Below are 25,552 nucleotides of genomic sequence, written 5' to 3'. Positions count from 1 at the left end.
AATTGACAACAGCAACTCAAAAGGTTTGATGGGAAGCCTAGGGGACAGTGAGTTGAAGATAATGGTGATGGCATAATTTGGGAAAGGATAGTGAGAATAGCAGCACAGCTGGAAGAATGTAATCGATGTCACTGAATTGTACATGTAGAAACTTTCAAAATGATGTAACTTTGGCTATGTATATTTTCACCAAAAAAAAGGTCCGCAAGGTCGAGAAGGGAGAGTGTTGACACATCATGGGGTTCTTAACCAATGTCATAAAACAATATATGTGCTGACTGTTTAATGAGAAACTATTGGTTCTATAAACCTTCATCTAAAGTACAATAAAATAAATTAATAAAGATATCTAAATTATTTCCATCAAAAAAGAAAAGAAACACTACTAGTGTGTTTATTATTAGAGCTTAAATATTCTTCTGAATCGAGATCCCTCATGATCTCTGTTATACCGTGCAGCCTCTCAGGAAAAGATGCAGGCGTACATGTTATTCCTACTTCTTTCCAAGGTTTGGCTTATTGAGAATTCATTTTCCACTTCACAGAGAGAGAGGGTAAAATTTATTTTTTTCAGCCTGTCAAAACTTAAGATGTATTTTTTTCTGTGTTTTTATTATAATAGAAATATAATAAAATGGAAAAATAACACATATTCCTGTAGAGCTTATACCGATAGAAATTGGCCCGTGTTCAATTTTAACACTGTGTCTTACAAGGCATAGAGTGTCCTGTGATCTCCCTGCCATGTCCCCAATTGCATTTCACAGAAACTCCATGATACTCTGAGAAGAGAATGGTCAAATCAAACATGTTCTGTTTCTTTATTCACTTTTAGAGAATGTTCTAATGCTTTATCAGAGTTTGAAGTTACAACTTTAAAAATAATGTGTTCTACAGCTTAGAAAATGTTTGCAGTATTTTTGTCTCTGCCCTCTGATTAAGAAATCTTAGAATCAGTAAAGTGTATATTTCAGTGTAGGTTTTTAAAAATTAAATAAGGTAAAGCTGGTGCTAATTTACTAATTATGTTTATAAATCTATTGCCTTGACTATTTATTTTGCCAAGCATACATGAAACACATGCTTTTTTTTTTTTTTTTCTGCTTCATTTGAAATCAAGAAAAAATAGGTTTGTTGTGTATCCTACAGATCTCTAGATAATGATCATGGTTGCAAATAATGATTTTCCTAGATGTTAGTTTGTTTTGAGTATATTTATCATTTTTATCTTCAGTCAGGGATGATAAAGATTAAAGAAACTCTTTCGCTCAAGTACAAAGAGAAAATTACTGGTAGGAATAACCTAACTGAGATTATCCTATCTTGACACCAATGCCTAAACTCAACTAATTCTGATCACATAATTCAAAGAATGAAGGAGACCCTGGAGGTTAGCTGAATTATCTGCATACTGTTAAACTTAAAACCTTCTATAAGAGGAGATGGAAAAGACAGCATTAAAGCTGAAAAGACCATCATTCACCATTCTGTTAATTGATTTGTGCATTAGAAATTCATGAATGTATTGAGATAGGTGAGATCTGTCCTGGTCAGAAGACTGTTACTGATTCATTCATTTAACAAATGTTTATGGACTGTTGATGGGTGCATAAGAGGCTGACATTTCCTAAGAGGCTGACAGATAATGGGGAGAAACTGTACTAGAGAGTTTTAATAACACAATAAATTAGGAAAAGTATAAGATACTACGGGAAAACCAACCCAGATTTGGAGGACTAAAGAGTAAGTAGGAATTTAGTCAGATGACAAGGGGCAAGGGATGAGTACCAGGTTGTGGGAACAACGTTAGCAGTTAAAGATAGCATAAAATACAGATAATTCCCGGCTTACAACGTATTCGAGTTACAATGAACCACACTTAACAACTGTCCTTTTTTTTTCCTTTGTACATGTTATTGTTAGTAATGTGTACTACATTCAGTGTTGCAGCATACATTTGCCTGTATCATCATATCTTAAGTTTATATGTAATGTTTCCTGCCCCCAAAGACAACAATAGGTCCTATTTATAAAGGTACTGATAGTAAAAGGCAATAATAATGAAAACTTTAAAAAAAAAAAAAAAAGATATTCAACTTAATCAGAACTGGCTTACAACGGAGTTGTTTGAATGGAACCCTGTCGTAAGTCGGGGACTGCCTGTATTCAAGGAACCTAAAGAAGTTTGGTTCGCCTGGACGTAATGTGGGTGAGAGGTTGTGGGATGTGAGGCTAAGGAGGAAATCCAGGGATAAGAAGGTGTGTTAGAGAATTGTTATTGTTGTTAGCTGCTGTCGAGTGGGCCCGACTCGTGGCGACCTCATGCACAATGGAACAAAACATTGCCTGATCCTGTGCCATCCCTTGGTCGGTTACAGGTCAAACCATTGTGGTCTATAGGGTTTTTGTTGGCTGATTTTTTTGAAAGTAAATCTCCAGGCCTTTTTTCTTAGTTTGGAAGCCCTACTGACAGGTAGGTGGTGTCTGTGTATGAGATGCATTAGCCAAGAATCAAATCTGGGTCTCCCATGTGGAAGTCAAGAATTCTACCACTGAACCACACTGTGTTAAGGAGTTACTTACTCTTAAAAGCCATGATAGATGTTTAAAAGATTTTAAGCAGAGATCTAATCAGATTTGCATTTTAGAAAGACTGGCTTGCTGTGTATTTGAATGGTTGGGAGTGGGAGATGGAACAAGACTAAACTGCCATGGATGAAATTTTTATCCTGTCCTTCACGACAGGTGGAGCTAGCTGTTTGTGTCCTCTCCCCATACTGCCACTTCTAGGGAGTAAGGATTTGGTGTTCATTAGCACTCTTACTCTTATAATATAGATTTAATAGAAAGTTCATTTCCTAGGTAGAAATACATTCCATGTTGCAGGCATTTGACTTACAAAAGCAATCATGTAACTCAGGTTTTAAGTCTCTAACTGCATTATTCTACCTATCTATGTTAATGTTAGCAATTATAGATTTATCCCTCGGAATCTCCTTTAATAGAGTACAAGTGCCATAGGATAACTGGTTTTGAGAACATGGCTTCCTTTGTTCACATATAAAAATCTGAAGTCTGTAACCCCAGGCAGAAGTTTTCCAAACCAATCCTACTACATGGTTATTTGACTGACCCAGTTAGGCAAGCAGCTATCTGTTGGCTTGATAGAGGTTCAGAGTCATTAGCACAGAATCTTAAGTCTTTTATATTAAGGCCCAGGGGGGATGGGGGAGACTACATACATGTTCATACATGCCTCTGTTGTTTCTTTAAAAAGCTGTTATCCAGCTAAAGTTGTAGTTGTAGAAAACATGTGCCAGTAAGTAGGTTTTAAAAATATAATTTTTCTGGAGCCTTTGCCTATATTATTCTGTAATTTCTCTAAATCTAAAAGAGCCCATGGGATAATGATAATTTTATTAACCCGATCAAATAAAACAAATAGTTTACATGTTATTTATTGAAGACTGAAGGAAATTTTTCAGACCTATTGTTTACTTAGAATTTTTCTTTAGATCAGTTATCTATTTTTGTAAGCTTATCCTTTAAAAAGGAAACTTTAAAGTACTACATTATCAGAAAAACCATTATCATTTGCAGTAAATAGAAGTGTAAAAAGGAGTGACTAAAATAAAAATATTGTTAGTCTCTGACAGTGCCTGCTCTCTATTTTAAAAAGGGAGATTTTGCATATGCTGAAAAATTATGAAAGATTTACTGGGAACGTTTCATGTCATTGGAATGGGAATGTTTTCTCACTATGTGATTCCATTATTTAATACCATATCATTGTACTTCGTAAAGTCTTCCCACACTTTTGGAATATTGTTTAATAGGATTTATTCTTCAATCCCTCAAAAGTAGAAACATTTTGGAAATATAAACTAATAAGTTAGGAAAAGGAAAAGAAATGGGAGGATGTTCGTTAACCATCATACTCCTTTCCCCCTTTTCCTCTTCTGCTTAATTGGAAAAACCAAGTTAATAGATAACCAAACTAGCATTGATTTTATATTTAAATGTGGCTACAATTTAGAGCGGTATTGTGATTCTGATCATTGTCTTATGAATTTTACAAAGTATCTTGGTTTTTAACTTTACATGCTTCTCTTCCTTTTTGTTTTTTATTTTCCTGCTCCAGTGCCCTCCTTGGCACTCTGTCTTGCTGTGAAGTACTCTCAAATCCAGGTCTGGCCGACTATTCCAGGATCTTTTATTTTAAAGTACTTCCCTGTGTGTGGCTTATTAAAATTTACATAAAGAAGGAAATGACCCTTAACCTTGTATTTTTATTAAAGTGAACCCAAGTAATTCTTGGGTGATGGCATGTGTAGGAGATTTATTAGTTGTTTTCCTACTGTGCCATAGTCCCTTTTAGGTGGTCTGCCAGGAAGTAAACTAGGGAGAATCAATATTTCAGCCATATTACTGAACTTTATATGCATCCGAAGGCTTCAGTAAAAATTACTGGTTTGGGAAAGAGCTTAAGTTGGCAAAGTGGCAGAATGCCACAGAAATTCCACTTATGTCCTGAAGTTCCATGATGATGGAATTTTTGTTATTATATATATTTATCAGCATACACACATGCATGCACACCCACACACACATCTGTGAAAAATAGCCTCTGAATTTCTGTTTTTAAAGTAATAGACTCTAAGACATGTTTCAAATTTCCCTCATTTATAATTATACCTTAATAAAATAATTATCTCTGATGGTTGAAGATTAGTTTGTTGACAATTACAGTACTGTCATGAGGTTGACATTTAGTGTAAACCAGTTCACTACTCAAAGAATGATTATACTTTATTAATTTGATGTTTCCTGGCTTATCTGTTAAATTAACCTGTGCTGACAGTGCAAGGTGGCAGCTAGCAGTGTTGTATTGTGCTTTAGTCTTTTTTGACAGTTCCTTAGGCAGTTACTGAATATTTACTATACAAATTATATTAAAAGCTTCCTGAAGATGACAATATTTTAGTGTTCTTTTATTCAAGATTCTGTGTTTCTACTACACACTACCTCTCCTAACACATCTCAAGATTCACAATTTGTAGTAAGTGCTAGAGCCAATTTAAGTATAAAAGTTAATATAGACAAACTGATTAATCTTGCTGATGGCTGATTATTAGGCGTTTAGGTTAAAATAAATCAAGGATAACATTCCTTCTGGAGGTACAAAAGCTTGGGCAGGTGTATTATCTCAAAACAGAATTTTGCATTCATTCAGCATTTTCCAGTGTCCACCTGCAACACAGATAAGGGTAGAAGTAAGTAATTATTATGATTTTTTTTAGAAATCAGAGGTTTTTAAAAGAGATACATGACATGTTCTATGTATTCGTTCTAAGGCATTTTGAAAGCATACTTTAACTGGACTTATGAGGTTAAATATAATTTAATTATCTACCTATGATAGTTTTTTGTTTGTTTGAGCCATTATTTATCACTTTAAACCTAAGCAGAAAAGAATTGGAGCATTTTAGGATTCTGTCACCAAGAAATTTTGTACTTTTTTCTTTTTCAATTGCGTTTTTTTAATAATAGTTTGAACAAAACTGGGAAAATGTTTGAGTAAACCGTTAAGTATTAGTTTTAACTTCATTTGCCTGAATTATATAAGTAGTTCTTTTTTGCTTTCTTACAAAGAAATGGTTCAAAAGTCACCTTAATATCACTTCATAATCTTCACTAGAAAGATGATAGGGGCTTCCATATTAATTGGAGTACCCTTGTGGCACAGTGGTTAAAGCACTCGGCAGCTAACCAAAAGGTTGGTGGTTTGAACCCACCAGCAGCCCCATGGGCAAAAGATGTGACAGTAGTTTCTGCAAAGATTTACAGCCTTGGAAACCCAGTGAGGTAGTTCTTCTCTGTCCTGTAGGGTCACTGTGAGTCAGAATGAAATGGACGGCAACAGGTTTAATGGGTTCCATATTAATAGCTATTCTTACTTTTGCTTGCCTGCTATTGTCCTAGGCATTTATGCAGAACAACAACCAAAAAAATTTAGTATTAACCTACCAAAGACTTATGTTCTAGGTGGAATTCACTCCCTTGTCCAGTATTTGAAAACTTTGATCTCAATAAGTGTTCCTTCTTTTCTTTTTTTTTTGTTTTTTTTTTTTAACGTGCCGTCTGTGTAACAGTATTCAATCACCTTGTGATAGAATCCCTTTACTTTCTTGGCTGATGCAGAAAAAACTGTTTCTCATTCATTTTATACAAAAAGTCTTAGTTTCTGGCTTAATTGGTTTCATACTTTAATAATCATTGTGTTTAATACTTTAATGTTTAGACCTTACAAGCAGTAGAAAGAAACAGTTCCCTAGGGACGAGCAAGACAGAGAGAGGTAAAAAAAAATCAAAAGCAGGAGCCAAAGGATATATGCCAGATGTGTGTAGTATTGCACACATGCCACAGACAGTCTGATAGATGTTTATTAATGCAGAAGCCAAATGCCACTGCCAGCTAATTTTATACCAATTATGAGGGGTCAAAATCTGATGAAAACTTATTTTCATAATTGTCAGATTGATGATTTAGGTAGATATAAAACAGAAATAAATTTATTAAACCAACTTGTTCTCATTAATGAAAATTCTGAAGGCCAGGAATCTAACAGATGCATAAATTATTAGTTGATGATATTTGTGGGTAACAAAGACCCCTCATGGGTGCTGTGGGCCCAACAATACTGCCCTTATCTGATCTCTGTACCAGAAGAAAAAGTAAGAGTATGTCCCCAGTCTACACGGATGTAGAATTTTAGTATTTCCTGCATGCCCTTTGTTCTGCCAGTTTTTGAAATAATTTTGTGTATAGTATTTAGATCCCAGCCATTATGCTTTTATTTATTGCCCTTCTTTTTACTTGAAAATAAGCCAAAAGGCTCTAAGTTGTGGGCAAGATATAATAGATATAGAGTTGCATGTAGTTATATAAAAAATATATGGTGGTAATAATACAACCTTCACTTTGATGTAGAATTTACAGTTTAAGAAGTGCTTTCATGTCTGTTAACTTGTTCTTCATGCTTTGTATTGTGAAGAAAGCATTTATTATCCCTGTTTTACAGAGAATGAAACTATTGCTTAGAGCTTAACATTAAAATTGTACTAATCACGTGACTAATAGGTAATAAAGCTGGAACTAGTTCCCAGTCTTTTGACACCTGTGATGTTCATTATGGAAAACAATATTTATGGAGAAAGACAAGCTGATTGACCCATAGTCCAGATATTTCAGTTTTAAAAATCACTGCTACCTTCTATCAAATTAGTTCATTAATTACTTAGATTTTACCCTTGTATAGTGTACAGAATTGAGCTTTAGCTGGTTCCTGAAAAGCAGTTATACTTTGATGAAATACCAGAATTAATTTAGTACTTCTACCTTAGTAGCATAACATATTTACATAAAATGATTATTTTTTATATTTATTACCTGTTCCTTATCAGATTGCTTTATATGAGCTTTATGTTTCAGGACAGTTTTACTACTTTATTATTTCTTACAAAATCTCAAGCAGTGTCAATTGCTGACTATGAAGTCTCTTGTTAAATTTAGCTTATAACAACTATTTCTGGATACATCACAATTAGGCAACCTTATCCATATTATGTATAAATTTTCAGAGCTTTAAGGGACTCTTTTAGAGTTCACCTAGTTCAGATCCCTCCTTTTTATAAATGAGGAAATCAAGGCCCATAGAGATTGTGACTTGTTCTAGGTTCTCAGATGCTTAGTGGCAGAGCTATGATGAGAACTCAGATATCGTAATGTCTCAATCAAATATATTCATCCACTATTTCCAAAGGCAATTAGGTTTGTGCAGCAGTGAATAATTAGAACTAGGGTAGGGGAACTTGTTTCTGAGGTGGCTTTGAATATTTAGGATATATAAAAGTACTTTTTAAAGAAGTAAAATACTTTTAATTGAAAAAATACACTTGCCTTGAATTGTAGAAGTACATACAATAATACAGATTTTACAGTTTTTGTGATATTTCCTCTTTACTCATCCTTTTTCATTACCCTAAGAATTTTTAAGTTAGAACCATGATAGGATATTAAAAAGGAAACATATTTCATTACAAATATAACATTCTAAATTGTGCCTAATTTATAATTACAGAACTGCTAAAATAAACTAAGGCTCATTCTGTTTTATAGGCTATCTAGTACATGAGCAGGTAGCAAATTTATATAATTATTACTTCAGTGAGGACTAAGTCAGCATTACCCATGTGATGTTTTCTTGCTCAAAAGAATTAATAAAAACCACTCCTGAAATTTTCTTAGTTTTTGATGTGTGTGTTTTTCTTCTACTGTCTTTTCTAGCTGATTTGATATGTACTTGTCTAGATCAGGGCAATATGTCAGTGGTAAAATTGTTTTCCGCATGTTGTAAAAGAATGTGTGTGTGTGTATCTCCTGCTATTGTTTTCCCATCTCCTGAATTTTCCTGCTATCTTAATATGCCTTATATTTCTGATGTCTTCAACTCCTTGACCAAGAAGAAATTCTTGAAATTAGAGTTTGTACAGCAATACTTGATATTTAAAAAATAAGAAAAAACACTTTCTGATTATGACTAATTGTTGGTCAACATTTTATTTTAGCACTATTAAACAACATAGAATTTGAAAAGAGCTCTCCGTTACCTCCACTGTAAAGGAGTTTGCAGCGTAGATAGCAATTAACACTTGTTTATATGTGTTGCTTTCACTTGAATTTAAATGTAATTACATAGTGTGAAAATTTATTCACGCCCCTGGTGAAATTCATCTCCTGCTGGTCATTCCAGCCTGCATTATTCAAAATGAAGTCCAAGTACAAGCATAGCAGTTTTGCTTTCACTCTTGAATAAACATAGCTGTTCATAGCATCCTTGGAGCAGGAATAGAAGCAATTATTTTATCTCTGATCTTCTACTCAGACTTTTCCTGCTAGACCACAGTAGATAGGCAAATATTCATATTTAGTATATTTAGTATTTGATGGTGTCACCAAAAATTTGAAAGTAGGACTTACTGCCAATCAAAAGTCTTAATTGCTAATCAGGACATGATACCAGTGACGACTCAGTGTAAGGTGTTCTAGACATTGAACTTCTCTTTAACAGCGTTAAAGCGAGTATCCTTTATTGCCAGTTTTCTTAGCTGTCTTGAAGCTAAATTGGTGGAGTTCATCATAGTTTATAATAACTTAGTTCTTTTGTACAAAATACCCACTTTTTTATCTAACTGAGCAAAAAGATTAGTTGACGTACTTCTTAAAGGCATGTTTTCTGTCAACCTCTCCTACTTTAATTCCCTGATAGTTGTTCCTCTAGGGCTTCTGTCATTTAAGAATTTCAGCTCCAGCCCTCCTACTTTGATTTGTTAGAAAAGCATCTCCTAGTTTCTCCTCTTTTACCTCTGCCTCCCAAACCTACATAAAAATGAGTAAGTTCTGATTTCTTAGTCGCGAAGAATTTGTTTCTTAAAAACAGTTTCTTTTTTGGTGGCCTTGAACAAGTTCACTTTTTCATCAGCCCTTTGCTTGGTGACAGAGGCAGTGATGCCAACATTTATTTTAACATCTCTTTTTTGACTGCCACAGTTGTGTTGTCCCTTGGTAAGTTGGTGAAGCGTATGTCTGTGACAACTCCATTTCACAGTAGCACCTAGTACCTTGGTTATGTCCTGTGGTATGTAATCTGACTTTAAAATTATTGTATTTTTATCTAATCTAGAAATCAGGGTTTTATTTTTAAAGACTTCTCATACGTGTATTTGAGTATTTCCTTCTCATGTTGCTCATTTATGCTTCCCAAGACAAGATTTTTCTTTCAACTTTTATATATATTAAATACTACAACTGGTACTTCAGTTTAAGAAAGATTTTATGTAAAAATGGAAAGAATTCCAAGTTAAAAACTAAGCTTTAAATTGATCATGGAACACATTTACCCTACAAATGTCTTTGCCCAGTTTACTAGAGCATTTTGAGGGTTATTTTCATCCTTTCTGTATACATTAGAAGCAAACAGTTCTGCACAGTAATATATGTTTTTTAATCTTTCTGCCTAATTTTAATAATAATTTGTATTTAACCATAGTTCCTGGAAAAGAACTTTGGAACTGAAGAGTATGATGTGATGCATTGTTTTATAGCTAAATGTAGAAGTTTCGTTCTCTTATAGTTTTAGAATCTTTCTCTAAGATGCTAATTCTTAATAGTTCTGAATCTGGACATTTCAACATGTAGCCTCCAGATTACTTCTTCAAATGGCTCTACTTTTAAAATGCTTATTTCGACTGTGTGATAGTTTTGGCTTTAGAATTAGGAGTGCAGGGGGTTGAAGTGGTCTTTCCTATTATTCTCCCAAGAAAAGGGCTGATTTAAGCTATTTTCAGTTTACGGATTACAAAAGAACATAATTTTGGTGTGATATGTTTAGTCTCATGAATATCTAAATTAACTTGGGTGGAAGTATTAGTAGAGGAAGTTCATATAAATGAATGAATATTGAGACTTTTTTTTCTTTTGTTTTTACAAGAAAGATTTGCCCATTTTGCTCACATCCTAGTACAGATTATGTCACAGAGCCAAAATTTGCTTAATTTGTTAGCTGGTTAGTGGAATTCACAGTATAGTGGAAAATGTTTGGAGATAATTCTGTGCAATAGTAGAAACTTCAGTTGCTTCCTCGTATTTCTTCAGGGCAGTGATCACAACCAGATTCAACGTATGCACAAAGCAGCGGATACCATGGTAGCTGCCGTCGCTGATTGCTTTTACCATGTTGGATCCATTGTCAGTCTCAAAGACCTACTTCCAGCTAGGTGCCTTGAACTCAAATAGCTTTTCACACAGACCTCAGGATGTGAGCCAAGGTATGGCCTTTTTTCATGAGCTGGGCCTACATATGGGTTGACAGTAACCTGAAGCTTTTATAGAAAAGAGATTACTGGCTGTAGTTTAAGGTCAGACAATGACCAGTTGCAGTTGTTATTAGGCAGGTAGTATATGTTCTTCAGGTATTTGAAGTGCTCTCACCTTTTAGAGTTATCCCTTTTTTTCCATATGTTTTTGACAGAAGGACTCATCAAGAAAAAAATTCTCATTGGAATTTGGTATAAAGGTCTAAAATGTATCTGCTTTATGATTCAACCATTGTCTTCAATATGAGTTGTATGTGATGATTTCTTTCATGTATTTGGTCTAAAAAATATTTAATCTTCTGTAGATTCTTGCTTATTTTAATAATAGGATTTCTCTTACTAATCATCTTTTAAAAACTAGGATTAGGAATTTGGTATTCATGAATAGGGCTTGGAATTTAGAATCAGTAATTTTCCCAGGGTAACTTATATGTTGGCGTGGTTAAGACAGTAAAGCCCTAAATTACACCAGTACATTTTTGTTTCCACTCTAGAGGTTCTTATTTCTTCACAAAGAAAATACCCTAATTCTAAAACTCCTATATCCTTCCTCCCTGCCTGGCAAGATACATTTCTTTAAGTGAAATTTTATTTGAGAGTGCAGTGGATCAACCTGATTGAAGATAGATCCTAGAAAATCATCTGTATTTTACTATAGCTATAACTCTTCTGTTGTTCTCAAACTACATGTTGTTGTTTTCCTGTTTTGATTTAGCAGCCCTATTATTTAAGAGGTTTTTTAAGCCCTGTTCTTAGAGATCATGTACAATTGGGAAGAGAGAGTCCTTGTAAATTCAAAAGGGATGTTGTCAAGCAGCTTATGCACTTTTCTTGACTCTCAGTGTTAGACACTGGTTGTTAATAGCTATTGGTAATGGAGAACTTTAGAATCTACTTAGCTCCTCTACCCAGAATCATTATCTTTACTAAGAAAATGGTCGCTATTAAACTATAGTCTCAACTTTATTTCATAGTTATAAAAGATGCAGTATCTTATTTCACACTAGCAGGAACGACTATATCTGATATTTCAGTCTTAAAACGTTGACTGTACTCTCCTTCACATGTGAACATGTATTCATGTACACCTACACATACAGAAGTTGACTGAAATGATATACAGCATAACATCTGTCAAGTAGTGGCAAAGGAAGGTGGCCATGTTTTCTATGGCTTCTGTATACCTCAGGGAAGATAAGAAGAGAGCATAAGAGAAGAGACGGTAACCCAGTGACATATTATGCCTCTTCAGTTAAATCATGTTGTCAGGTAAGGTAGTATATACCTTGGAGTTAAAAATATCTGTGGATACTAATCTTTTCACGCACTGTAGGAAATAAATTCAGAATGTGTAATTCTGTACCCCATTTACCTGAGTGGCTCTTATTAATTTACTACTTTTCTGCCTATAGTTAAGCACTGAATTTCTCCTGACCAGATTTTTGTCTTTGTAATAAAGAATGGTTTATTTGTACTTAGATGGCATGTTATTTTAAGGACTCTTCTACCTTCCACTATTTTTTTATAGTTCTCCAAAGCTCCATGCCCACTTTGTGAAATATTGTCTAAGCAGTAATGTCACAATGTTTATATATGTGAATAACGTGTGTTGAGAGTTGGAATGGACAAAAGGAAATTGATATGTTATTTTTTTCAGTAAATCTTGTGATAAACTATTAACTACATTTGTATAGAAAATTTAAAGAAATACTCTGATGCCTTATACACCAAAACTTTGCTGTAATACATCCTATTATGATCCACAGTTTGATACAAGGTTGGGTCTGTTTTAGACTCTGAATAGGAAATAACAAAAGGATAACTTTAAAATACCCTTCTGCTTTTAATATTGTCCAGCGGATTATGCCCTAAAACTTAGTGTTTAGTTAAAATTCTAGTGGATGGAAGGAAGCACATTGTACTGAGGTATCCAGTAGTGATCTTATACTTTACTCTGAAATAGTTCCTCTTTTCGGGAGACGTTGGGGGGAGATACACTCAGTGAGTGAAATACAAGTAGTATTAAATTTAAAAACTCCATGTTCTTTGATTCCCAACTCTTAGAAGACAGAGGATAGACATCTTTCAAGTTTAGATATAGAAGTGATTTCTCTACCTGTAGGTATTTATAATTGTGTTTTTAAAAGTGTGGATCTAAGAACAAATCAGGTATCTCGATCTTTTATATTATGACATTTCTACAATGTTTATCTCTTGTCTGTTTTTGCATTTGAAGGAAAAACTTATCCAAACTTTCAATTATTGTCCTAGGTATTATTCCCTGACTTCAAAAGCAGCAATGAATCAAATTTAAACTACCCCTGATATATATTATCTGTAGGTCAAAATGTACACTATTATTTTCATTTTTAACCACTGTTATTGACTTACAGAAGGTGTTTGTCTTTCAGTCCTAAAATTTTATTTTTCCTTTCATTTCTTTCCATATTAAAAATTTTTTTTCAGATCTAAAAGGGAAAATGTTAAAACAGGAGTAAAGCCAGATACATCTGATCAGGAACCAGAAGGACTTACTCTTTTGGTACCAGACATCCAAAAGACTGCTGAGATAGTTTATGCAGCCACCACCAGTTTGCGGCAAGCAAATCAAGGTAGAGTACTCTCCCGTTTTATGCCGCTTTTCATTTGATCCAAAGTGTTTCATTCACCTACTGAAAACTGCTTTCCTCTTCCTTCTTTATGTTACTGATGATTTGAAAGCAAGTTTATTTACTTAAAATTTTTGTTTTCTATCAGGTTTTCAATTTAATTATGAATAGTCTCTAATTTTAAAATATTTGTCACTATTTTGTACGATCGCTAAGAGTAAATTTAGTAGATTGACGGCATGCATCATAAATTTCTCTTTTCCTTCCACAGAAGGTCATGAAATTGAAAAATGCCATTATGTTAAATAGAAAATTAATGTACCAAAGTACATTAAGACTGTGAGAATTTAATTTAAACTGATATTTTTCATAGGTTAACAACGTAAGCTATCACTCTGCATTATCTGTTGTTTCACTTCTTGCTGGTTTTGCCTGAATAGATTTTAACATTTTAAGTTTTCAAATTGATAAGGTTATTAGTCCTAGTTTTTATGTGTATGAAATAGAAACCTTTTCGTCTCAAAATGATAAAATCAGAAGATAATTGTGAAGAGTTTGGCAATTTTTTGGATTTCTAAATTAGAATTCTAGAAGTGAGTTATTTTTAGTTTTCATTTTAAAATGTATATTCATGTTACTTATCTTGAACTATTAAATAACAGAAAAAAAACTAGGTGAATACTCAAAGAAGGCGGCTATGAAACCTAAACCTTTGACAGTATTAAAATCACTTGACGAAAAATATGTGGCTGTCATGAAGAAATTACAGTTTGGTAAGTTGAAATTTTAATCTTTATTTGTTTGTATCTCACTTTGCATTTTTTAACACTGCTATCAACATTTGTTCTTTTTGGTAAGTTAAAGATTTTAGAACTTCCTTGTAACATGAATTATCCTCCATGAAAATTTTTTATCTTTTTATCTGTGTTGGATTTATATTTATACTTGGAAATCATGGATTCAGTGGGACTGTGGAAACCTGGAAAAAAATAAAAACAAAAGACCAAATGCCTAAGAAAACAAACCTCTCCGTTACTTTATATCCTGGCCTGAAGGAAGCCAAGACCTGGAATTTTGAACTAAGTCTCAATTCCTTACCATTGTAGATTTCCATGAGATCCCTTTGGGACAGTGTAACTACACATTGTTCGGTTCTAACCTTTCTCATTCCGAAACAAATATGGATTGATGAAAACGTCATATAAGTACTCCTCATAAGATGCTGGTCTGTAAATAAACTCTTAAACTTCAAATTTTGATGACCAGTATCAGCTATTATTTTTGATATGTATTTACTTTCCATGCTTAGGGACCAGACCAAAGGACTTTGAATATATTAAGAAGAACATGAAAGTAGGAGTCAAAAAATGTAGATTTTTGTCATACTGTCATACTCTCTTTGAAACCTCAGTGTAAATCATTTAGCTTTCTTTCTGTTTACCTCCGAGGCTTTCCATAAAGATCAAATGAGATAATATATGTGAAAGTGATTTGAAAATAATAAAGCACTTAGGCAGATTATCAAAAAGATCTTATTCATCATTTTAAGATTAGAAGAAATGAGCAGAATAAACTGATGTTCAGAAAGAATGTGGCAATTTTGCAATCCATGTTTCTGAATAATTGTGTCAGCCATTGATTGGTTGTGACCATTTTGTTTAATAAACACTTGAATTCAGGAAAATGTAATAACTAAATCTAAAGTTCGTCAGCACCATATTAATAATGACAAATGATTACCAAAGTATCAAAAATGTCGTCTTATATAGCCTTAAAGTTATAAAACACTAAGAATAAATGCTAAAAATGTATAGTAGAAATTAAACATGTACAGCTTCAAGGGGATATACGGGAATAAACACAGTTGTCGGGGAAGGCCACATACCAGTATGACCATTGCAGCCACACTCAACCTCACAGTTAGGAGGGAAAGCATGCTCAGAGTTTAAATAGACTTCATTTTTAAAACATCTCAAATGAAAACCTTTGTAATGATAATTTGATTAATGTATTTTCTTGGTGCAAATCTCGTTTGAAATTGAATTTTCCCCTATTGGTATAGAAAAACACCTACAGTGGATTGGCCATGTGTCCAGAGTTGTCAGTAGTGTCGTATTACTTATTAGACATACACCTTTACACAATTTTGCTGTACCTAGTTCAAGGTAACTACTGCTAGCCTAGTAGCACAAATCAAGTTAGGTGGGTTTATCCTTAGGTTAACATTTCTGTACACTTTTTCACTTTGTCACAATGTGTCTCCCACACAAAGCATCTTGCTGTTTCTCTTCCCCTACCTCAGATTCAAAAGCCTGAAGAGACTGAGTCTAAAAGTTGTACATTTTTAGTAACTAGCCATTATCTTTTATGGAATATTTTAATAAAATTTTGCTATTAATAGACCCTGTTCTCTATAGATGTTGTTGTTGTTAGCTTCAGGTCGGCACCTGACTTAAGGCGACCTCCCTTCCACGTACAGTGGGATCAGACTGTTGTGATCCACAGGGTGTTCGTTGGCTTGTTTTTCAGAAGTAAATCACCAGGCCTTTCTTCCTAGTCTATCTCAGTCTGAAAACTCTGCTGAAACTGGTTCAGAAACTGGTTCAGTATTGTAGCAACAAACAAGCCTTCACTGACAGGTGGATGTGGCTGCACATGAGGTACATTGGCTGGGAATTGATCCTGGGTCTTCCACATAGAAGGCGAGAATTCTGCCACTGAACCACCACTGTCTTTGTGTTTTATAGATACATGATACAAAAGTTTCCTTCCAGACATTGGAAAGACTCATTTTTGATTCTGGTGGATTGTCGATCATAAAATTCAAAGGAAATTTATCCCTGTAGCATGTGAAAGTCAACAGATTTGGGCAGATGAAATAACTGCAGTTTATAAATTCACTGATAAAAATTGTCAGTAGCCTTTCTGAAAGACAGTATGTCTCATCAGTAACAGTTTTATGTACCATGTGATGAAATAAGTTGTCAACATTACTTATATAAAATTGGTGATAGTTTCCACAAGGAATGAATCCAGAATTTTCTTTTTATATCTGAAAGATGTGTTAAACAAAGTAATACAGTGAATAAGACCATAGCAATCCTATTTGGCAACCTACTTTTCATCAGTCTAGCGTCACCAGTGAATTGGTAAGCCTGTACCTACCATGGAGCCCTGGTGGCGCAGTGGTTAAGAGCTTGGCTGGTTAACAGCCAGAGCTCTTAATGGAGCGGTCAGTTTGAATCCACCAGCCACTCTTGGAAAACCCTATGGGGCAGTTGTACTGTCCTGTAGAGTTGCTGTGAGTCAGAATCGACTTGATGGCAACGGGTTTTTATGGTTACCTAGCATATCTGTAACATGTAACATCATACTGCACAGACCTGTGCCACTGTTTTTAGATCCCCCCCCAATGAATTAAGCTAATTATAATGTAGCAGGAATATTTTTCTATAGGCAGTATATATTTAAAATTGTAAAGAATACAAGGTCAAAAGTTACCATTGCCTCTAATGATGGTATTTTCACTAACTGGTGGTACTCTAAGTATCCTTTCTTAAAATTATTATGGGGGGGTGTCTTTGTTTCCTAGTGCTGCCATAACAGAGGTAGCACAAGTGGGTGGCTTTAAAGGGGAGAAACTTTTTTTCTCACGTGTATGCAAACCTCTGTGTCTGATCTGCTCTTTTTATAACTCAGAAGTGATTAGGTTTAGGACTCGCCTGTACTGATATGGCATCGTTAATATGACAGAGAAAATCCTGTTTCCAAATAGGATTACATCCATAGGTGTAGGGTTTAGAATTCCAAGGTATATTTTGGAGGGGCTCAATTCAGTCCGTAACAGGGGGCTAATCTGAATTAAAGTTCTAATCCACTTTTTTTCTTTCCACTGTTTATATGGAATACATATGTATGTGTGTATGCATTCCATTGAAAATACTTTTTGTTGTCATTTTGTATTATGAATTATTTTGACCAAAATATATAACTCAAGGATAAATTATCTACTACTTTGCATTGTCATTTAGCTACTCAATATGATATAATCTACCAGTGTCTCAGTACTATAGATTGAAAATCAAGTTTTACTTTTGCTTCCATTATATATTCTAACAGTGTGAGCATACACGTGTAGGTGTTATATAAACATTTATAGTTTGCTGTTCTTCCACATTGCAATCCTCTCCATTTTGGGTGGAAGAAAGGAAAGTGATTCATTTGTGATTGTTATTATTATGACAACTATCCACCATCAGATTCCTTGTTTTTCAGTGTTTTTTTCTCTTCTCTCCATCCCCCCCCCCATTCCCGCCACCTTCACTTTTAGATACATTTGAGATGGTTTATGAAGATGAAGATGGAAAGTTGGGTTTTAAAGTAAATTACCACTACATGTCTCAGGTGAAAAATGCAAACGATGCAAACAGTGCTGCCAGAGCCCGCCGTCTTGCCCAGGAAGCTGTGACACTTTCCACCTCACTGCCCCTTTCATCATCCTCTAGTGTATTTGTACGCTGTGATGAGGAACGCCTTGACATCATGAAGGTAGAAAAGGCAACTTCCCCCCTTTTCCCTAGCTAATGTAATTGTGTAAAGATGTATACAGAACACTAGAATTTGCATTAATTGTATTAACAAATTCAGAAATTGTTTTTGGTTGATCATTTTGGGCTTCAGTATATGTTCAGAGTATGTGGATCAGACTGCTGTACAAAATCAAATTTTAGAATAAAATACCAGGAGAGCTATCTTCCTTGAGCATAGGCTACCCGCAGCCTTTGGCAGTTTTAGAGCATATTGTCAAAGGCTTTAATGCTAGTAAGCAGGGAAAGTTACAGAATTTCTTCCTTGTTATCCAAGATACCTCTCTCATGTCTTTAGCATTCTTCAAAAATTTGTCTTTTTCCTTTTCTATGAAGTTTATGTCTGTATGTATATGTTTATCCATACCTTTATGTTTTAACACCGTGATGATCTGGCTCCTTAAATTCCAAGAGATTGCTGTGTCAAAAAAATCCTAGAGAGACAGAGCCAACATGGCACTATAGATAGAAGCACCGTGCTGTCCCTCTGCAGCAAAGACCTGAAAAATCTAAGTAACAGAAACAAACGTCTGTCCAGGAACCCTAAGCACCAAACGAAGGAATAAAGAACTCAGTCAAGCACCAAATGGAATAAATGACTGAGAACAAGGAGAGCTATGGAGTGGAGGTCACCTACCAGCTAAGATGGCAGAGATTTACCATCTTGGATTACAGCCACCAAGGAACTACAGACAGGGAGTACGGGAAGGCAACTTTACAGAGCTTCCAACAGGAGACGGAACACCCAGTAACCAGGGATACACGCTTTCCCACCTCCTACCCTTCTTCCCTGTACAAGGCCTCTGCCACTTTCCAACAGCCACATTCACTCGGCCGGAGAGATACCAGCTCACTGCCACACAGATTTGCCATCTTGGACCTCAGACACCAAGGACTGTGGACAGGGAGTACAGGAAGGCAACTTCACAGAGCTCCAACAGGAGACAGAGCACCCGATAACCAGAGATACACGCTTTCCCACCTCCTACCCTTCTTTCCTCTACGTGGCCTCTTCCACTTTCTGACGGGCCGTAGTCACTCAGCCGGAGAGGTACCAGCTCACTGCTGGCCAGATTAACCGTCTTGAACTTCAGCCACCAAGGACTGCGGACAAGGAGTACAGACAGGCAACTTCACAGAGATACACGCCTTACCACCTCCCACCCTTCTTCCCTCTGTGCAGCCTCTGCCACTTTCCAACAGGCCACAGTTACTCAGCCGGAGAGACACCAGCTAACTGCTGCTGGGATCTACCCCGCTGCCACTGGCCAGCCACTTCAGCGCCCTTTTTTGTTTGATTGGTGGTTGTTTTTTTTTTCCTTTGTTGCTACTCTCTCTCTCTCTCCTTTCCTTCCTTTCCTTTCTCTTGCGCAGCTACACATGTGTACCACCCCTCCCCTTCTTGCTGGGCTGTGATGTTTTGGTTTGTTTGCTTTGTTTTTTTCTGTTACTGTTGTTTTTGTTTTTAATTCTGGTTCTTCTATCTCCTTTCCTTCCTTTGCTTTCTCCTACCTATCCAGACCCGTGCACAGCCCCTGCCCCTTCTCGAGGGGCTGTGCTGCGCCACTTGGCTGGAGAGTCAGTGCATGTAGCCTCCTGGGTCTCCGCTACCATCACTGACTTGCTCCCTCAGGACCATTTTATTTATTTATTTTGTTTGTTTTTCTTCTTTTTTATTGTTGTTTCTTATCTCTCCCTTCCTTCCTTTCCTTTCTCCTACCCATCTAGCTCCATGCGCTGCCCCCACCCCTTCCTGAGGGGCTGTGTTATATTATTTGTCTGGAGAGCCTCTGACACACGGCTTCCTCAGGTCTGCACCGCCCCCACAGGCCGGCTCCCTCAACCCCAAATTTTGTATTTTTATTCACTTTCTCTTTCTCTCTTTTCCTTCTTCCTCCCACCTAGGCCCTGTGCTGCGTCTGCCCCTTCCTGACGAGCCATGCCATGCCACCTGGCAAGAGAGACACCATGTTGCCTCTACCCTAATTCTGCCTGGCCCCCAACATCCAACTCACCAACCACATTTTAGTTGTTGTAGTTTTTTTTATTTTGTTTTCATTTATTTATTTATTTAATTGGTTGGTTGGTTGATTTTCTTTCCCCACTTTCTCTCGCTCACCTAGCCCTGTGCACCACCCATGTCCCTTCTCGACAAAACTGAGCCACACCCCTCACCTGCAGAGCCACCAGCACACAGCCTCACCAAGTGTGCCCCACCGAATCCTACAGGGCCAACATTTAATTTACTTTATTTTTCCTTTTTTCTATTGCCTTCGTTTTTTTCCTGCTTTTATTTCTCTCTCTTCTTTCTCCTCTGTCGCCACCCATTTAGCTCTGTACATCACATCCTCTTTTCCCTCCTGTCTATCTGAGCCATGCCTCTGAGCAACACCGACGAGGTCACTGGACCCCAACCTGCACTGCCCCCAGCCCCACCCCATTGTCCCCAGTTCGTGCTGCAAACTAGCCTCCCTGCCCTGCCACCCCCGCTGGACTCACCCTACTGCACCATAGCTGAGAGACCAACGCTGCCCACCTGGACAAAGTGGTGAGAACTGTCATGCCCAAAGGCAAGCAAGCAACAAATCACGCTCAGCCCGCCTGCCCAGACATATCCAAATAAAAAAAAGCAGGATGAAACAATCAAATCTATAATCAATAGATGAAAAAAATAATTCCTGAATGCCCCGGAGACAGCAGACAATATGAAAACATACAAAAAAAAAAAAAAAAAACCAGGACAGAAGAGCTTCAGAAAGGGACCAAAATAAAACACCAGATGACCTTCTAGTAGCAGAAAAGGCACTGGAACAACCAGATAGGGAATTCAAAACTCTAGTATTTAGTGTTCTCCAACAGATAACGGAAAATGCAGGCCAGAATAAAGAAAAAATAGACAAAATCAGGGAAAATAATGACAAAGCAATGGAAGAATTCAGGAAAATAATACAAGAACAAAACGTCAAGATAAATAAACAACTAGAAATCATACAGAAACAGCAATTAGAAATGGAAATGATAGGCAACAAAATTTCAGAAATGGAGAGTACAATAGAAAGTTTCAGGAGCAAATTTGAAACAGTGGAAGACAAGATCAGCGGAATTGAAGACAGATCCTTGGATACCACTTTGAGGAAAAATCAGAGAAAAGAATGAAGAAACCCTGAGAAGAACATGAGATACAGTCAAAAACAAAAATTAGCATGTGATTGGAGTTCCAGAACAGAGGGAGAAAATGGAAAACACAGAGAGAATCATTGGAGATTTGCTGACAGAAAACTTCCCTAATACGAAGGACAAAAAGCCAACTATCCAAGAAGCTCAACGAACCCCATATAGAATAGATCCCAAAGGAAAAGCACCAAGACATATCATAATCACACTTGCCAATATCAAAGACACAGAATCCTGAGAAAAGCTTCAGAAAAATGAAAAGCCAAATACAAAGGAGAAAATATAAGACTAAGCTCTGATTACTCGACAGAAACCATGCAGGCAAGAGGGCAATAGGATGACATATATAAAATCTTGAAACAAAAAAAGTGCCAACCAAGAAAAATATTACAAAACTCTCTCTCACGTGTGGAAAAATTAGGACATTTCCAGATAAACATAAATTGCGGGAATATATAAAAACAAACCAAACTTACAGGAATTATTAAAAGCAGTCCTTCAGTTTCAGAACCAACATTAGACAACAAACTGAATCTAGCACATAAGACAACATCAGCCAGATACCAACTTGGATAATGAACTCTCAAGGATAAAAGAAAACTAAAAATTTACAGTACAGAACCAGAGGTCAATCTGTAAATGGCAACAATGTCAGAACAATAAAAGAGGGAATCAGCAATGTAGGTATAAAACTTTCAAATGGAGAGGAAGTCAAAGTGTTATCAAGTAATAACAGACTGGTGGTTTAAACTTAGGAAGATAGGGATAAATTTCAAAGTAACCACAAAACAAGTTAACAAACCTACTCTCAAAGTGGCAAAACATAAAGTCTCAGTAAAAACAAAATATAAAGAAATGAAGAAAAAAATCAAAAACAAAAGGAATTCAGCACAGAAGAGTAAGAGAAACAAAACATCAGCACCACAGAAAAAGCACTGCAAAATGACAGCAATAAACATACACCTATCAATAATTACAATGAACGTAAATGGCTTAAATACACCCATAAAGTAACAGAATTGGATGAAAAAATGGGACCCATCAATATACTGTCTACAGGAGACACCTTAGAAACAAAGACATAAATATATTAAAAATCAAAAGATGGAAGAAAATATATTAAGCAAACAGCAACCAAAAAAGAGCGGAAGTGGCAATGCTAATCTCAGATAAAATAGACTTTAAAGCAAAATCCACCATAAAAGACAAGGTAGAACATAAAATAATGATTAAAGGGACAGTCCACCCTGAGTACATAACCATAATAAATACTACATGCCCAGTGACAGGGCTCCCAAATACATAAAACAAACTCCAATAACACTAAAAAGAGAAATTGATAGTTCCACAGTAATAGCAGGAGACTTTAGCACACCACTCTCAGTAAAGGACAGAACATCTAGAAAGAAACTCAGGAAAGATACAGAAAATCTAAAGGCCACAATAAACCAACTTGACCTCACAGACTTGATATAGAACACTCCACCCAACAGCAGCAAAGTACACATTCTTTTCCAGTGCACATGGAACATTCTCCAGAATAGACCACATCTTAGGCCACAAAACAAACATCAGCAAAATCCAAAACACTGAGATAATACAAAGTATCTTCTCTGATAACAATGCCATCAAAGCAGAAATTAATAACAGCAAGAGCAAGAGAAAAAAATCAAATACATGGAAACTGAATAACACCTTGCTTATAAACCACTGGGTAATAGAAGGAATCAAAGGTGGAATTAAAAAACTTCTAGAATCAAACGAGAATGAAAACATATCATACCAGAACCTCTGGGACATAGCAAAGACAATGCTCAGAGGTCAATTTATAGCAATGATGCACACAACAAAAAAAAAGGGGGCAAAATCAAAACATTGGCTTTACAACTTGAACAAATAGGAAGAGAACAGCAAAATAAGCCCACAGCCACCAGAAGAGAGGAAATAACAAAGATCAGAGCAGAAATAAATGAAATAGAGAGTAGAAAAACAGTAGAAAGAATCAAAAAAACCAAAAGTTGGTTCTTTGAAAGGATCAACAAAATTGACAGACTATTGGCCAAATTGACAAAAGAAAAACAAGAGGATGGAAATAACTCAAATAACAAACACAATGGGGGACATTACAACAGTCCAACTGAAATAAAAAGGGTCGTGACAGAATACTATGAAAAAACATACTCCAACTAATTTAAAAATGTAGAGAAAATGGACAAATTTCTAGAAACACACTACCTACCTAAACTAACACAAAATGACATTGAAAATCTGAACAGACCCATAACAAGAGAAGAGATTGAAAAGATAATTATAAAAAAAACTCTCCAGAAAAAAAGCTCTGGCTCAGATTACTTCACTGGAGAATTCCACCAAACATTTAGAGTTTTCACCATACTACTCTTTTAAACTATTTCAGAACATAGAAAAGGAAGGGATACTTCCGAATTGATTCAGTGAAGCCAGCAGAACCCTGATACCAAAACCAGGCAAAGACACCACAAAAAAAGAAAATTACAACTTAGAAATAAATCTAACCAGACACATAGAAGACGTGTACAAAGAAAACTAAAAGACACTAGTGCAAGAAACCAAAGGAGACCTACATAAATGGAAAAACATACCTTGTTCATGGGTAGGAATGCTCAACATTGTGAAATGTCTATTCTACCCAAAGCGATCTCTACAGATCCAATGCAATCCTGATCCAAATTCCACTGGCATTTTTTAATGAAATGGAGAAACAAATCACCAGCTTTATATGGAAAGGGAAAAGGCCCCCGCGTAAGTAAAGCATTACCCAAGAAGAAGAACAAAGTGGGAGGCCTCACACTACTTGATTTTAGAACCTGTTATACCACCACAATAGTCAAAACAGCCTAGTACTGCTATGACAACAGATACATAGACCAGTGGAACAGAATTGAGAAACCAGATGTAAATCCATCCACCTCTGAGCAGCTGATACTTGACAAAGGCCTAAAGTCCGTTAATTGGGGAAAAGACAGTCTCTTTAACAGATGGTGCTGGCATAACTGGATATCCATCTGCAAAAAAACTGAAACAAGACCGTATCTCACACCATGCACAAAAACTAACTCAAAATGGATCAAAGACCTAAATATAAAATTGAAAATGATAAAAATCATGGAAGAAGAAATAGGGACAACACTAGGAGCCTTAATACATGGGATAAACACCATACAATACATTACTAACAAGGCACAAACACCAGAAGAGAAACTAGGTAACTAGGAGCTCCTAAAAATCAAGTACTTACGCTCATAGAAAGACTTCACAAAAAGAGTGAAAAAACATTCTATAGACTGGGAAAAAATTTTTGGCTGTGCCAAATCCAATCAGCGTCTGATCTCTAAAATCTACAAGATACTGCAAAACCTCAACAACAACAAGACAAATAACCCAATTAAAAAATGGACAAAGGATACGAACAGGCACTTTACCAAAGAAAACACTCAGGCGGCTAACAGGTACATGAGGAAACACGGTCATTAGCTGTTAGAGAAATGCAAATCAAAACTACGGTGAGATACCATCTCACCCCAACATGGCTAGCATTAATCCAAAAAACACAGTAAATTTTGGAGGGATGGTGGAGAGACTGGAACACTTAGACAGTGTTGGTGGGAATGTAAAATGGTACAGCCACTTTGGAAATCGATTTGGCGCTTACTTTAAAAGCTAGAAATAGAGGTACCATATGATTCAACATTTCCACTCCTTGGAATATAGACTAGAGAAATAAGAGCAGTCACACGAGTGGATACATGTACACCCATGTTCATTGCAGCACTGTTCACAATAGCAAAAAGATGGAAACAACCTAGGTGCCCATCATCAGATGAGTCTATAAACAAATTATGGTATATTCACACAATGGAATACTACATAACGATAAAGAACAACAATGAATCCATGAAACATCTCATAACGTGGATGAATCTGGAAGGCTTATGCTGAGTGAAATTAGTCGCAAAAGGACAAATATTGTATGAGACCACTATTATAAGAACTCAAGAAAAGGTTTAAACACAGAAGATAACATTAATTGATGGTTACAAGGGTGGGGAGGGAGAAGGAGGGGTATTCACTAGATAGTAAATAAGATTTATCTTAGGTGAAGGGAAGGACAGCACACACTAGAGGGGAAGTCAGCACAACTGGACTAAACCAAAAGCTAAGACGTTTCCTGAATCCAGACAAACACTTTGAGGGACAGAGTAGCAGGGG

At 36.0% G+C, this 25,552-nt stretch overlaps 1 protein-coding gene across 16 annotated transcripts in view; it reads left to right on the top strand.

Annotated features, from left to right (window-relative positions):
- Positions 1-25,552, top strand: part of BIRC6 (baculoviral IAP repeat containing 6) — a 364,754-nt gene that overhangs the window by 310,351 nt on the left and 28,851 nt on the right. For 15 of the 16 annotated variants that reach the window (XM_004369572.1, XM_023736211.1, XM_023736223.1 and 12 more), the window contains 3 exons: positions 13,402-13,547; positions 14,207-14,317; positions 17,875-18,092. In XM_004369572.1, coding sequence (XP_004369629.1) covers positions 13,402-13,547; positions 14,207-14,317; positions 17,875-18,092 — 475 coding nt within the window. Of the gene's footprint in view, positions 1-10,714; positions 10,888-13,401; positions 13,548-14,206; positions 14,318-17,874; positions 18,093-25,552 lie in introns of those variants that run through there. The other variant, XR_002824888.1, reaches the window with a different exon arrangement.

Source organism: Trichechus manatus, unplaced genomic scaffold (genome assembly GCF_000243295.1).
Source record: "Trichechus manatus latirostris isolate Lorelei unplaced genomic scaffold, TriManLat1.0 scaffold00005, whole genome shotgun sequence".
NCBI lineage: Eukaryota > Metazoa > Chordata > Mammalia > Sirenia > Trichechidae > Trichechus > Trichechus manatus.
The sequence above is the reverse complement of the archived record's forward strand: the minus strand, read 5'-3'. Positions and strand labels throughout refer to the sequence as shown.